Source organism: Colobus angolensis, unplaced genomic scaffold (assembly GCF_000951035.1).
Source record: "Colobus angolensis palliatus isolate OR3802 unplaced genomic scaffold, Cang.pa_1.0 Scaffold62, whole genome shotgun sequence".
In the NCBI taxonomy this organism is placed as follows: domain Eukaryota; kingdom Metazoa; phylum Chordata; class Mammalia; order Primates; family Cercopithecidae; genus Colobus; species Colobus angolensis.
The window spans coordinates 6,529,661-6,546,195 of NW_012119821.1; the positions used below are offsets into that span (position 1 = coordinate 6,529,661).

At 35.2% G+C, this 16,535-nt stretch overlaps 1 protein-coding gene across 2 annotated transcripts in view; it reads left to right on the plus strand.

Annotated features, from left to right (window-relative positions):
• Positions 1-16,535, plus strand: part of DMXL1 (Dmx-like 1) — a 172,455-nt gene that overhangs the window by 93,129 nt on the left and 62,791 nt on the right. For both annotated transcript variants that reach the window (XM_011963676.1, XM_011963677.1), the window contains exons 24-28: positions 107-1,197; positions 1,996-2,187; positions 5,358-5,434; positions 7,474-7,601; positions 8,116-8,364. In XM_011963676.1, coding sequence (XP_011819066.1) covers positions 107-1,197; positions 1,996-2,187; positions 5,358-5,434; positions 7,474-7,601; positions 8,116-8,364 — 1,737 coding nt within the window. The remainder of the gene's footprint in view (positions 1-106; positions 1,198-1,995; positions 2,188-5,357; positions 5,435-7,473; positions 7,602-8,115; positions 8,365-16,535) is intronic.

A 16,535-nucleotide genomic window follows, 5' to 3' on the forward strand; every position in this document is an offset into this window, starting at 1 on the left:
TGTAGATAAAGGTGTCATAGTAGAGAGAGAAAGGAGACCACAATACAAACACACAGTTCAACTCTTGAACAACTTTTCTTGGCTCATAAAATGAATTTACTTTCAGATCAAGTTTTATCAGCCTGTAATCCTACAGTTTTTAATTTCTACAATTATCTAAGAACACATCCTCTTTTGCTGAGACGTCATTTTGGATCATCTGATACATTTTCCACACATATGAATCTAACAGGAAAAAGTGGACTGGCAGGAACAATTAATTTAAGTGAAAGACGATTATTTTTTACTACTGCCAGTGCTCATTTAAAAGCTGGCTGCCCAATGTTGGCTTTGGAAGTATTATCAAAGATGCCTAAAGTCATCAAGAAAACAAGACCTTTTTGTAGAGCTTCTAGTTTTCTGGATACTAGTAAAGACAGTTCTCCTTCTTCTCCATTAAAGTTGGATGCAAGAGAAGATAAGTCTTCTGCTGTTGATTGGTCACAGTCACTGATAAATGGTTTTGGATCTTCTTCAGAGGGTTCCTCAGAGAAGCAGTCAAACTCCACTCTTTCTTTTGACTGGAGCCAACCAAGTGTTGTGTTTCAGGATGACTCTTTAGAGTTAAAATGGGACAGTGATAATGATGAAGAAAATGAGGATGTCCCTATTTCAATGAAAGAACTAAAACCTTTACAGAGAAAAACAGATAAAAAGTTAGATGACGTAAGTTCTAACTACACAGAATCTTTCAGCACACTAGATGAAAATGACCTTATAAATCCATCAGAAGATATAATTGCTGTTCAATTAAAATTTAGAGCATGTTTAAAGATTCTCACAGTAGAACTTCGTACTTTATCTACCGGCTATGAAATAGATGGTGGAAAATTGCGTTACCAACTATACCACTGGCTTGAAAAAGAGGTGATAGCTCTTCAGAGGACTTGTGACTTTTGCGCAGATGCTGAAGAACTACAGTCTGCATTTGGCAGAAATGAAGATGAATTTGGATTAAATGAAGATGCTGAAGATTTGCCTCATCAAACGAAAGTGAAACAACTGAGAGAAAATTTTCAGGAAAAAAGACAGTGGCTCTTGAAGTATCAGTCACTTTTGAGAATGTTTCTTAGTTACTGCATACTTCATGGATCCCATGGTGGGGGTCTTGCATCTGTAAGAATGGAATTGATTTTGCTTTTGCAAGAATCTCAGCAGGTATGTAATTTACTTGATAGTCAAAAATAGTACATGTCTAAAACTGTTTTTGATGTTGGTTTTTTGGTTTTGAATACTAAGACTTGGTTTTCTTCATTACAGTTGCTTTAGGGAATGCTCCCTTTTGTGTGGTCCTTCATATTATGAATTAGTGAAGTTGGGTATTTATAGTAGTTTCAGGCAATTCAGTATCAGGCCTTATGACCTGCACTTAATTCACACTCCAAAGTGTTGTCTGAATACCTTGTAGGGTGACAGACTTCTTATTGCAAGAGGATATTGTCTTATTTTTTTTCCTTTTCTGTCCCCCTCAAATGTCTTTTTTTTTTTTTTTTTTTGAGATGGAGTCTTGCTCTGTCACCCAGGCTGGAGTGCAGTGACGCTATCTTGGCTCACTGCAAGCTCCGCCTCCCGGGTACAGGCCATTCTCCTGCCTCAGCCTTCCGAGTAGCTGGGACTACAGGCACGCGCCACCACGCCCAGCTAATTTTTTGTATTTTTAGTAGAGATGGGGTTTCACCATGTTAGCCAGGATGATATCGATCTCCTGACCTCGTGATCTGCCCGCCTCGGCCTCCCAAAGTGCTGGGATTACAGGCGTGAGCCACCGCGCCTGGCCAATGTCTTATTTTTAAATATGATTATTGGAATGCAGACTTCTTCACATCCTTTCTAAGTTTCTATTATGCTTTTATTTTTTAATTGTTTTGAAGTGTTTTAGAGAGCCCTTAATTTACTGAAGTAATGGTTTGTAACTATAAATAGTTGGTTAACGTTTTATCCCTCTTTGTTTTTAAGGAAACGTCAGAACCGCTATTCTCTAGCCCTCTGTCAGAGCAAACCTCAGTGCCTCTCCTCTTTGCTTGTACAGCCAATGCCAAAACAGTAGTTGCCAATCCATTATTGCACCTTAGTAATCTAACACATGATATTCTCCATGCCATAATAAACTTTGATTCACCACCCCACCCTGATACCCAAAGCAATAAAGTAAGTATGCTTGGTTTCAAGCTTTTAATTCATATATACAGTGATAAAACTGCAAGATAAATATTCAGGTTTTTTTTTTTTAAAGTAATTTTAAACATCAGACTAAACATAGCAATTGTTACTTTATCAAGTTTATGTTGATTCCTATTAAAGAAATCTTCTGGTTGTAGACTGGCTTATCTTACTCATGTTGTTTATACCCAATAGAGTTCTTGAATTTCTTTTTATCACAATGCTTATTTAATCTAGCTGCTTTGAGAAAAATAGGTGAATATGAGTGATTCCTTTAGTAGTACATTTAACCAAAAAGCTCATTGTTTTTTAAATATAGAAACTTAATATTTTAATGTAAAGGCATGAGTATGCAAATGAAGTTTTTCCTTATTAATATTAAAGAAATCCACATTTTAGGGATAATGTGAACTATTTGCCCCCATTATTCCTCTAAGGTAGGCAGTACTTTGTGAACCAGCTACAACAGAATCACCTTCAGTGCTTGTTAAAAGTCTGGATTCTCAAGTTCACTCCAAACTTATTGAATCAGTCTGTGAGAGTATGTCCTAGGAATGTATATTTTTAAAGATGCTCCTTGTGTGACTCTAATGCATGCAACTAATTATATTGTTATAGTTAATTGTCTAATCCACCAAAGCATCCTATTCATCATTACTCTACTTTATCTGTTGTTAATGTCGTATTTTATCTTTACTTTCCAGACATATTGAAATCTTTTGAAGTATAACTGACATTGACTATTTTCATGTATCCCCAGAGTTGTTTTTGAGTGTTTGTTCTTTTAATAGACTGTCATGTAGCTCTCATCCACCTCACAGGTTACATCACACCAATTCGATTTTCTGTTTGCCTGATGGTGGACTCTCCTACAATTTTACCCTCTTTAGTTACCTTAATCCTTGCAATTGAATTTCACTACTTATTTTTCTGTACTGCTCTGTAGTATAAATGTCCATAGTGCTTATTATACAGTTTAGAATTTAATTTCTTTCAGATTGTGCTCATTTTAGCCTAACTATATTTCATATTTAAAACTCAAATTATAGCATACCTGTGGTGTATCAGTTAGCTTTTGCTGCTTAAGAACTGTCCTGAGGCCAGCGTGGTGGTTCTTGCCTCTAATACCAGCACTTTGGGAGGCCAAGGTGGGCAGATCACCTGAGGTCAGGAATTGGAGACCAGCCTGACCAACATGGGGAAACCTTGTCTCTACTGAAAATACAAAAAATTAGCCGGGTATAGTGGCGCATGCCTGTAATCCCAGCTACTCGGGAGGCTGAGGCAGGAGAATCGCTTGAACCCGGGAGGCAGGGGTTGTGGTGAGCCAAGATCGCACCTTTGCACTCCAACCTGGGCAACAAGAACGAAACTCTGTGCTCACCCACCACCCCCACAAAAAAAAACCTGTCCTGCAACATTTGTGGCTTAAAAAGCCATCATTTATTTTGCTCATGATTCTGTGGGTTGGTTCATTAGTTCTTTGGTTTGGGCCAGCTGTACTAATGTCTAGACTTTCTCATTCATCTTTGGTCAGCTGGTGGGTTAATTGGGTTCTAGATGATTTAAGATGGTATCATTTACATTTCTGGTGGTTGGCACATGTTGACAACACTGACAGGAGAATCTGAGTCATATATATCTCATCCTCCAGCAGGCAAGCCTAATATATTGGTCTGGGTTCACCAAAGAAACAGAATCAGTATGTATGTGTATGTATATAATGAGAGATATATTATAAGGAATTGGTTTATGTGGTTTTGGAGGCTGAAAAGTCCCAAGATCTGCAGTTGGCAAGTTGGAGACCCAGGAGAGCTGAAGGTGTAGTTCCAGTCCAAATCAGAAGGCCTGAGAACCAGGAGAGCTATGATTTCAGTTCAGGTCAGAAAGTCAGCAGGCTGAAGACCCAAAAAGAGTTGATGTTTTAGTTCAAGTCTGAAGACAGGAAAAGCAATGTCCCAGCTCAGTGCAGTTAGACGCGAGTTACTCAGCCTTTTTGTTCTTTTCAGGTCTTGTCAGTTGAGTCTACTCACATTACAGAGCACAATCTGCTTTAATCAGTCTGATTCAAATGTTTGTCTCACCTGAAAACATCTCACAGACACCCAAAATAACGTTCGATCCAATGTCTGTGCACCCCATGGCCCAGTCACACCTAGATTTTTTTCACATGGTGGTTTCAGGGGTTCAAGAGCAGCAAGAATATAATTTACAAGGCCTTTTGAGGTGTAGATTCAGAACTCACACTTTACTTCTGTTGGGTCCTCTTGGTCGAACAAGTCAAGCCCAGCTCAGATACAGTGAGTGGAGAAGTAGGTCCAATTCTCTCATGCAGAAGCTGCAAAATATTGTGATCATTTTTGCAAGTCCCATGCATAGTTTTTGTTATCTTCAATTTTATAGTATCTTTTAATTCATACCACGTTTTATTGACATTTCAAGGAAAATTTGGCAATTAGATTTGATCTGTCATTCTCCATTTTTATCTACAAAATGACTGGAGTACTTCACAATCAGAATATTCTAGTCTAGTTTGCTTTCTTACCTAGCTGAAACTTCTCCTTCATCCTCAGTTCTACCTAATGTTACGGCCCTTGCCATGCCATATTTAGAGTCTTCTCTTCTTCAAAACAAATGCCTGACTTCACTGCCTTTCAGTTACTGCCTTTCATACCTTATATCCTTTCTCTTTTCTCTAGTTTCACTCTCTTCAAATTGTTTTCTAAGGTAACTAGGATATGTGGTAGCATATTCTTCAGTGACCTGTCCATTGGTGAACTGTCAGTTATCAGACTGTCTCTTCATATTTTGTTTGAGGAAAAAGCAGATTGAGTGTTGGAGGGCTTACTTTAATACATGGTTCATGCTCTACTGGAGAGCTGACATCTGTTCCCCTTTGCTCTAGAAAAAGAAATTAGGCAGCAAATGTGTGTTTTATAATTTCTGCTAAAGGCTTCAGTGTGTTTTGTTTAAATTTTCTGTAGTGAGACTCATGTAGATAAAAATGAGTGTTATAGAAAAAATGGAAATAGTTTATGAAGGCAAAGAATCAAAAATTTTTTCATTCTTTTAAAAATGCTGATTATAGTAGGTCTTGAAAAAAAAAATCTGTACTTTAAAAAGGTTATACTTAAAGTAATTTTGTTTTTGTTTTCCAGGTATATGTAATGCATACTTTAGCAGCCTCACTTTCTGCTTGTATTTATCAGTGCCTTTGTGGTAGTCATAACTACAGGTAACTATCTTTTTATGAAATTTAAGAATGCTTACAGTAAGCAATGAAGTTTCATATTTTGTATGTTAGTGGTTTAGAACTGTATAAAAAGTCTATTTTAAATAATGCAAAAAGCGTATGGTTGAAGTTTTGAGTACTTTTTGTTCATCTTTGAAATTTTTATGGCAAATGAATCTCAAACCTTTATTCATTATAACTTATTTAGCATCCTATTACTGATCACTGCCCTATGTCAGACATTGTGATTGGCACTGAGAATTTTAACGCAAATAATAAAATAAGGTCTATTTCTTAGGGTCAGTCTAGTTAGAGACAAACATGTGAGCTGATAAATGATATGTATGTAATATGGCATAGTACTAAAATGGTAACTACAATAAGACGGTAGATAGTAAAAGGCTGAGGGAGCACAGGGGAGGGAGTAACTTAGAATTGAGAAAATTTTACCAAATAATTGATGTATAGGATATTTCTCTGTATTTCTCTTTATGTTATAAAGTTTTACTGTAATTTATCTAGGCTTTAAAAAAATAGTTTGTTACCCTTTGGGGTCTTTCTATATCTATCTTTAGTTCTTTGAAATACTCTATTTCTTCAAATATTGTCTCATCTCTTTTCTATCTTTCCTGTTAAACAGATATTGCAACTTCTGGGTGATTTCTTAATGTTCTTTTAACTTTCCCATCCTGTGTTCTTTTTCTTTATCTCTTTTTGTTTCATTTCAGGAGAAATTCTAGCTTCATTTTCCAAACACGGATTCATTATTCAGCAATGTCCTGTCTTATTTAGCAAGAATTTATATTTTAGAAATACTGTTTTTTGTTTTCAAGATCTCGTTTAATTTAATAGTTGCTTCTGTTTCTATAACATTTCTTGATTTAAAAAAATTTTTTGAGGATGAAGTACTTTAATTTACTGATAAATTGGGTTTCTCAGGTGAAGATCTTTTGTTGAGTTTGTTATTTCTTACATGGTATCAAGCCTTCCTTATTGATTTTTGGTTGTCTGTCAATTTTATGTTTTTGAATTTTCTGTGGGTAGCCTTACTTACCACTCTGGTTTTGTATTTCCCAAGGTAGCTTCAACTTGATTTCGTTAACCCTGAGCCTTCAGTAATTCACTTTCTTATTATTTAGGCTTTATTTTCATTAACTTCTTTTTCTCTTTCCTATCTATGATTTCTGTAGGAATGAGGGAGGTTTTTGTTGTTGTTACTCTGCCATCTTGAAACTGGGAAGTAAAGAGAAACTACAAAGGCATCACAGTGTTATAACGAATGAGATTTGCCAATCATAACACATTTACACCAATAAATGTGCTATATTTAAGTATTCTATTCATGTACTTAATGTTTGATGTAGGCATTTCTAAAGGACTTAACATAATTCCTTATACCATTTTCTGTCAGAATTATTTCATAGTTTATGTCAAGCTGCAAGTTTTTTTGTTCATTCATCTGTTAGTCTTCGCTTTGCATCTTTTACTTGGGGAAGCTTATTCTGAATTCTCAAATTGTGTGAAATACTCCTTTATTTTGCCTTGATAGCATTGTATGCATAGGTTTCATCTTTTAAGAGCAGTATGATAACATTATTTGTGTTTTGTTCTCCTATTAGAGTAAATTTTATGGGGACAGAAACATTGTTATTCCTTATATACCTAGTACCTGCTACAGTGCCTGATGTAGGGTAGACTAGCCATTATACGTAAAAGGGAGCCTAAAATGACTTCATTTTCAACCAGATAACTATGTTTTTAAGTCAAATATGTAAGCTTGCTACTTGTGGTACATAGTGATTTAGTTTTCTTGTTTGTACTTACTCTATCTCTTAAAATGTGTTTTAATTTAGAAAATGTGTGTATTTACACTTAAAGAATACTTTGTTTTTGTTTTCATATAGCACTAGACTGTACAGTATACTACTCAGATGTACTAGCAGTATAATCAATAAACAGAAATTGATGGTCTTGAAATTAGATCTGAAACATGAAATTATTATATACAGCTTATAGATTTAAATATTGTTTTCTTCTCTTAGTTCATTTCAAACAAATCAGTTTACTGGAATGGTATATCAGACAGTACTGCTTCCTCATCGACATTCTTTGAAAACAGGAAGCTTAGATGAAGCAATAACTCCCAATACATCACCAGCTCAATGGCCAGGTATAATTTTTGTGTGTAGATCATTTTTTTCTTAGTCTTGTTTATAATCTTAGATAAGTAAAAAGACGATTTTAGTTTTGCCGCATGATAATCGTTATTAAATATTGTTAGAATTGATACCAGTTCAGTATTCAGCACTCATTCTGAATTATGCAGTTACTTAACATTAGTATTCCCTTGATCATTATACTAATATGACTCAAATGTTTTGTAATACCGTTTTTAAAATCATTTTGCTTTTGTCATACTGGAAAAACATGTCTATGAAATTTTATCTATCAGATCTTAGTCATTAAAGATTTTAATGTTTAATGTTAAAGATTTTTAATGTTTCTCTCAAATAGCCCATTTGTGCATTAACTGTAATAACCGCTACTACTCTATGAATCTAGGGAAGAAAATACAGGATTAAATCCTGATACAATACATTTTTTCCTAAAATTAGAAAAATATGATTAATTTTTAATTTTAAAAATTTATGGTCAGTGACAGCTATGTTTGTTTGTTGTTCTAGGAATAACTTGTCTAATTCGACTTTTGAATTCTTCTGGCGAGGAAGCCCAGTCAGGGCTTACAGTCTTGCTCTGTGAAATTCTCACAGCAGTGTATCTTAGTCTCTTCATCCATGGCCTGGCCACACATTCAAGTAATGAGCTATTTCGGATTGTGGCCCATCCTCTAAATGAAAAAATGTGGTCCGCTGTATTTGGTGGAGGTGCACATGTTCCTAGCAAAGAACAGACACATTCAAAAGCTTTACCTGGTGAGTTTAAAAAAATTTTTTTAAGACTGAAGCTTTATTTATCTGAGTGATATCATTCTCAAATGTAATTACATTTTAATTTAGTTATAGAAAGTTCTTGTTACCATTTGTGAAAGCATGAACAAATAGTTATATGGTGAAAATACAATATTAAAGTTACTGGTGCAGTTTTTAATCTTTAAGATATTCCTATACCAACAGTTAGAACGATGATCTTATGTAAATTTATTAAATATTTTACTATTGAAACTTTCATCTGTTTTGAAACACACTGTAATATTGGTTTTTGTTCTATCCCAAATACAGATTCTTTCTTCTTTCTTTGGCAGGAAGGCACTTTGCTATGCCTAGCCCCCACCAGGTAGTGGTATTCTCCATGGAATGTGTGGGCTTTTCCAAAGCTCTTTCAGCCATCAGTTCTCATAGCCCTCCCAGTCTTGCAGGCAAGATATGAGCTTTAGAAATAGGCTTTTATCATTCAGCTTGCTTTGTGTTGTTTTGAGGGGCTGGGGTACAGTGGGCCAGTTTTATTTTGTTTGGCATTTATAGAAAATTGAGAAGTTTCCTTTGATCAAGCCATATTTTTGATTTAAAACAATGATTAGCAGTTTAGAAAACTATCTCTGCTATTTTGTTCTACTTTTAAATTCTTTGTTTTTTATATTTCTGACCCTTAGACATGAACATTTTAAAGTGTGTAAAAATGAAACACTGTCAGTGCTAATCATAGAAAATCAGACTATGGCTTGAAATGGCTAGAAAAACATTTCAAATTAGGCTGCTTTATGATTTGCATAGTATGATTCCGGCCATTAGAGTTTTTGGATTTCTAAGTGTTCATGATGAAAAGTAAATATTTTAAGTGAATATTTAAGTGATTTAAGTGATGAAAAGTTAATATTTTATTCTAAGTGAAAAGTAAATATTTTAAACAATTATATCCCCTTTTAAAAACTTTCTAATGTTAAAACTGTATTTTTTTTCATGTGTCAGCCCATGTGTGATAATCTTGGTTTTTCAGTTGTGGAGGGCATGAGGAGTAGGTTTATTTTTAATATATAGTACCTGAAAACTTATTTCATTCTGTACTGATGTTGAGTAAATTGAAAATGTTAAATGTTTTTCCAAAAAAAAGCCCTATGCATACATTTAAGACAGAAGCTCAGCAAGATTATTTATCTCTTTATGAATTTTCATTCACTTCTTCCCTGACGTTTACACTGAACATATGCTTGGACATATAGGTGTATGGGGGCTTGGATATTTATGTTTTGGGAGGTCAAGCAGTTGGTGAGGGACATGAGAGAATAAGAAAAACTTGAATTTGGCTTCATTATTTAGGGGAAAATTATTGCCAAAATCTATACCATGATTGATCAATATTCTTTGAATGAAGCTATATTAAAAGGAAGTTAGAAAAGTTATTATCTTGTTAAAATATTTAAAAGTTATTAGTAGCACTGTTGGCATATATTATACTTTTCAAAAGCAGTTTCCACTAAGCTGGCCCTGCATGACTATATAGCAAAAAATCATGACGGCCTAGCTTTTACTTCCTCTCCTCAATTGAAATTGTTTCTTCAGTTACCTAGGACTCTCATACTTTCTAGTCTGGGTCCTGCCTCTTTCTTCCACCAAGAAAAAACAGGCAGGAATTCCTTTATGTATAATACTTACCATGAGGCAAATTCAGTTTATAACTTAGAGCAGAGTTCAATCAGCTTTTTCTGTAAAAAAAGCAAATATGTATTTTAGGTTTTGGAGTCCATTTGGTATCTCACAACTATTTAGTTCTGCCCTTGTAGCACAAAAGCAGCCATAGACCATTTATAAACAGATGAGTATAGCTGTGTTCTAATAAAACATTATCTGTTGGATTGCAATTTGCCAACCCCTGCTTTACAAGTAGAAGCACTTTGTTATTGCTCTATTTGGAATAGAATATTTGCCTTCCCTGTTAAAGGAATTTCAGGTTTTAAGAACAACTACAGTTAATGTTTGGGGACATAGAGTTCACCGTGAGTCTCTTAAAGTATTTGACCTAACCACAAATTGTACTTATGAAATAGTATAAGTGGCATCAGAGGGATAATTTATAATCTTCCCTGCCGTGGCCCTTAGCTTCCTTGAACAAATATAGGGGCTAATACAGTTTTTGCTGTTGTAAAATACTGAATATGTAGAATGCTAACATGACTTCTCCAGAAGCCTGATACCATCCTGCCTAGTACTCATCCACCTATCACACTTCACTTACTACTTTGATGACTGTTTTATCTCTCTGGTCCCTGCCATTTGCCTTAAATTAAACTTATTTACTTCTTCTTTTTCTTCTTATGCACGTCAGATTTCATATGCAAATTTACCTTATTTGCCAGATTTACCTTTGCTTATTAAAATATTAAGTATTTTTAGTTTTTGTAACATTCCTTTTCTGTTTTTTAAAAAGTTGTTTATTGTGCTTTTTGTATAGATTTTTTAAAAAGACTAATTTCACATGAAATTTGCCTTGGACTGTATTTATACTTGAGATATCTGAATTCAATTAAGGAAAAACTTTCAAAGTCAAGGGAAGTAAGATCCACAGCTCTGTTGAGTTTAATTTTAAATTAAAAATTGGTAAATTAATTTTGACCATGTTTTTAATATGTTCTGAGAAAAATTCATTTGTTAAGAATCTGATCTTGTTGATGTAAAATGTTAAAAAAGGGGTAAATTATTGCTAAGAAATGTCCAGATATCCATAAAAAGAAAACGAAAAATATGTTCTTACTAACTAGCCATCAGGTCTCAATTTCTTCCATTTTTCTGAGCACAGATGTATGTAAAGAACCTGACTGAAAGTCCAGGTTGATCTTTGTATAAGGTTGGTGCAAAAGCAATGGCAAAAACCACAGTTACTTTTGCACCAATCTTATTAACCCGTCTAGTTGTTGGTTGTAGGCAAAAATACCATTACATAAATTATTTTGGGGAGCCATTATAAGTCCGTCATAAGCTGTATCCTACCACTTATTTAACCCCAAGTAAAAAATAAAGTGACCTAAAATTATCTGCATCTATATGTTTAGCCTCAACCAATAATAAGGAATACTGAAAATATATTGTTCACTTAGTGGTGGGGCTAGATAGAGTCATATCTAGGTTATATGGTGCTCATCTGTCCTTGAGTACCCAGAAAGTATTCTAAATACAATCATGGAAGTAACTGAAGGAGTACTTAAAGAAAACATGAATGGTACAATTTGTCCATTTGCTAACCAGAAAAAAAGGAATATATTCACTGAATAATGAAAACTAAAGGCCTGCTGGTTTCAAAGCCGATCTAATTGGAAAAGGAACAGGAAGGCTGGGTGTGGTGGCTCACACCTGTAATCCCAGCATTCTGGGAGGCCTAGGTGGACAGATCACCTAGGTCAGGAGTTTGAGACCAGCCTGACCAACAAGGTAAAACACTGTCTCTACAAAAATTAGCTGGGTGTGGTGGCGCACGCCTATAGATCAAGCTACTCGGGAGGCTGGGGCAGGAGAATCGCTTGAACCTGGGAGGTGGAGGTTACAGTAAGCTGAGATTGTGCCACTGCACTCCAGCCTGGGCAACAGAGCGAGACTCCATCTCAAAAAAGAAAAGAAAAGGAGCAAGAAGAAAGAGAAAGGGAAAGAAGTGAAGGTCCTATGGAGTAGGGATCCACTGAAAACTAGAGAGAGAAAATTTCAGAACAGAAAGTCCACCAAGACAAGGAACTACTAGCAGCATTGGCTTTTAATATAAAGTTCAGAAATCTCAGTTTTTCAGAGGCATTATTATGTTGCCCTGAAAACTTGCCGAGGCAGGACAGCAACCTGATAAATTTTAGGTTGTAGGTAAGCAGTTCTGTGTGTGTGGATTACTGCTAATCGTAATTATCATGTCCCAAGAGTCTAATTGCATTAAGTAATGTTCAGTATACATTGTTGACCAAGGGAATAAAACAGTGTATTTTAGAAAAGTCGACTTGAATCTGGTTAAAATTAATGTATGTTTAAAAATTTTTATCTTTTAAATTTGGCCAGTGAAAGCTGATAAATCTAGAATATTTCATCTTCCTGACTACTCAAACCTGTGTCAAAGCATTGTATATTGAAGATGAAATACATGTATGTTGAAATACATTGTATATTGAAGATGAAATACATTGTATATTGAAGATGAAGTACCCTTAAACATGTTTTCTAAAAAGTGTTCCATAAGTTTCGGTACTGTATTATGAGAGGAATTTGAAAGCCATCATTTGTTTTCCTTGTTCTGTTATAAATTTGGATTTAAATTTTCTTTGCAATGATGGCCTCATGAACTAGATTATATTTCATTCTATATAGCTATTATATACTTATCATATTCTTGTAATAACATAATATTTAAAGATAACAAGCTTCATAACTGAAGAAAATGATAGATTTTTATTAGATTCTAGTCTGGCAGGTCAAAATTCTTAACAAAAATGTTAATGAATTAATTTTCAATCAAATTTTTTTGTGAATTCCACTTTATATATTATGGAAGAGTTTGATTTTTCTAATTAACTAAAACTGTAGTGCAGGTATATGTTCATGGAGCTCTGAATTATTTTGTTATTGTGGTCGATTTTTAAAGAAGATAACCAACTAAGCAATAGCAATTTTCCAAAAATTACTTTTTCTGCTAACAGTTAGAAATCCATACTTTTGCTTTTTATTCTATATTATAAATAAAACATTTTAAAGAAATTTTATTGTGTTTTGTGATACTTGCATTTATATGAACTGTGAATTAGCTATCTTAATAAATTCATAGTAATGATTTTTTTATGTCTCCAAGTTGAGGAATGGAAATATAAAATAAATATTTTATTTGTGGTAAGCATGTCGTATATTTTTTACTATGAGATTGCTAATGATATTCTAGACATAAAGTTTATTTCTGACTTATGCTAAAACAGATCAGAAAATCCATGTTTTGCTTTTTCTTATAAAATTTTTATAAAAATAAAAGTTCTATATTCAGTATTCAATGATTATCACATCATTGCTATCATTCCTTTAGCAAAATAAGCAAAACGGCAAAATATCTTGACCAGAAGAGCTAAGACTGGAGCATATTAAAATATGAAACAATAGGTGATTTAAAATATAATTGAATATGCCAAACATTTAACTGGTGGTTTATTATAAGGAACTTTTAAAAGACTGCTGAACTTCAAAGTAACTAATTCTGTGGAAGGGAATACTTTTTTTTTCTATTCTTTTCTTTTTGAGACAGTCTCATTCTGTCGTCCAGGTTAGAGTGCAGTGGCATGGTCTCAGCTCACTGCAGCCTCTGCCTCCTGAGTTCAAGTGATTCTCCCACCTCAGCCTCTCAATTAGCTGGGATTACAGGCATGCACCACCACACCTGGCTGATTTTTGTAGTTTTTGGTAGAGATGGGCCAGGCTGTTCTCAAACTCCTGACCACCAGTGATCTGCCTGCCTTGGCCTCCTAAAGTGCTGGTATTACAAGTGTGAGCCAGCACGCCTGGCCAGGAGTACATTTTTTTGTTAGACTTTTCATTGAAGACCATAAAATGTAAATTTTAATTTAAAGTTTAAAAAGTATTCTATTCATTAATTTTACAAATGACTCAGGAAGGCAAATTTTTATATAAGAGTAGAGAAAGCATAGAAGATAAAAGAAACTCCAAGAAATGTACATATACAGATTTTTACATGTAATTATTCTTTTATTTCACTGGTAAAGCCTGATGACAAAAGAAGAAACTAACCTTATAAGAAATAAAACATTCATTTTTCTGACCTAGACTCCCTCATTCATGTTTTCTTCTTCTTCTTTTTTTTTTGAGGCAGGGTCTTGCTCTGTCGCCCAGGCTGAGTGCAGTGGTGCGATCACAGCTCATTGCAGCCTTGGCCTCTTGGGCTCAAGTGATCCTTCCACCTCAGCGCTCCAGGTAGCTGGGACTACAGGTGCAGGCCATCATTGATTAGCCTAGTCAATTTTTTAAGTTTTATTTTTGTAGAGACAAGGTCTCACTATACCCAGGCTGGTCTTGCACTCCTGGACTGAAGTGATCTTCCCACCTCAACCTCCCAAAGTGCTGGGATTACAGGTGTGAGCCACCATGCCCTGCTTCATTCAATATTTCTGTGTACCTTACTGAGACCAGTCATGTGATCTGTCTCTTCAACCCAGTTTTCTAATATTTCTGGCAGTCCTAAGTCCTGCAGCAAAATGGCTTGAATATATTTTCTCCATTCTAATTTTTTTATTATGACTAAAAACACATGATATAAAATTTACCAAGTGAGCCATTTTTAAGTATATAGTTTAGTGGTAAGTCTGTTGTGGTGAAACAAATCTCCAGAACTTTTTCGTCTTGCGAATCTGAAACTATACCCATTAAACAGTTTGCCCACTTTGTACAGTCCCTGGTAATCACCATTCTACTCTGTTTCCAGGAATTTGATTACTTTATATACCTCATATAAGTCGAATTATATCATGCTTTGTCTTTTTGTGACTGGCTTATTTCACCTAGTATCATGTTCATCCATGTTGTAGCTTACAACAGAATTTCCTTCCTTTTTAAGGCTGAATATTCCATTGTGAGTGTATAGTCCATTCACATTTTCAATAAGTTTGTTGAGTTTGGGTGAAATCTTATATACAGAACCGTATTGTGGCATTCAGGGTGTTTGAAAAGTAAGTACTACTCTAGGGCAGTGACTTCAGGCTTTTGAATACATTACCTTATCCATAAAACATGCTTGACCAAATTCTCAGTATTTGTATATTTATGTCTAGTGCTGTTGATCCAGATGTTAAACATTGACAAAATTTAGTTTCTTCTCCTAACTACTTTCCTTCTTCCCCTTCTTTCCTCTGCTTTCCTGTCCCTCTGCTCCCATCTCTCCTTTCTTCTTGTCCCTTCTCCTTTCCCTCTACTTCTTCCCCTGTCCCTTTCTTCTTCTCCACTACCTCATTCGCTTCTCCTTCTGCCATTTCCCCCTATTTATCAAAAAATAAATCTAAATAGAAGTTGTGGTATTTTCGTTCCATATTCCAGTGAATCATTTTGTACACCAACTACCATGGAGACTGCCTTGCTCTGTGGTTTGGAGACCAATCATCACTTTCTATTAAGATATTTATTATTTCATTTTTGTAGATATTTATGGAGCCCTGTTCAAGATACTGTGTATGGTAATGATCCTAGGAAGACTTTGAGGGTCAATCTTTCTGAAAGCTGGATAGTATCATATTCCAGACTTTTGTTGTTTTTTGAGACCGAGTCTCACTCTGTCAGCCAGGCTGGAGTGCACTGGCATGATCTTGGCTCACTGCAACCTCTGCCTTCCAGGTTCAGGTGATTCTTGTACCTCAGCCTCCCAAGCAGCTGGGAGTACAGGTGCACACCACGACACTTGGCTAATTTTTGTATTTTTGGTAGAGATGGTGTTTTGCCATTTTGGCCAGGCTGGTCTCAAACTCCTGGCCTCATGTGATCTGCCTGCCTCAGCATCCCAAAGTGCTGGGATTACAGGCATGATCCACTGTGCCTGGCCAGACTTTTTTTTCAATCACTAATCTTATTCTTTGAGGATTAAGAAGTACCTTCAATTAATTGCTTCTTTAATCCTTTTATTTTTGGAATCTTTGAAGTTTACTTGCAAAATCATGTTTTACATTTAATTTTGAGGATTTGTTTTACACTTAGTGTTCATGTACATTTGTAGTCCTCACACTTTTTACCTGAAGATAAAGAAAGGTTCATGTATACCTCTTAGGAGACTGAGGACTTAGACTGAATTGGCTTGCTGAAAGCAAGAAATAAATTTGAAATCTGTTTTGCCTTAAACTTACGTGACTTTTATCTTCTCCGTATCTTGGGGCTCAGTTTGAAGGTCCAGACTAATGTTTCTCCTGAAGCTTCGTGTATCCTCTGGCAAACTCATGAATAGCTCTGTGGATATGGATACCTTAGATTAAGAAGTAGAGAATGGGTGAAGAGACGAAGACTGAGCGGTTGTGTCCGCGTTGCCGACCTCGTCCAGCAGTCGGTTTCTCCACGCAGAATCCGGGAGTAGGAGACTCAGAATCGAATCTCTTCTCCCTCCCCCCTCCTGTGAGATTTTTTTGATCTTCAGCTACATTTTCAGC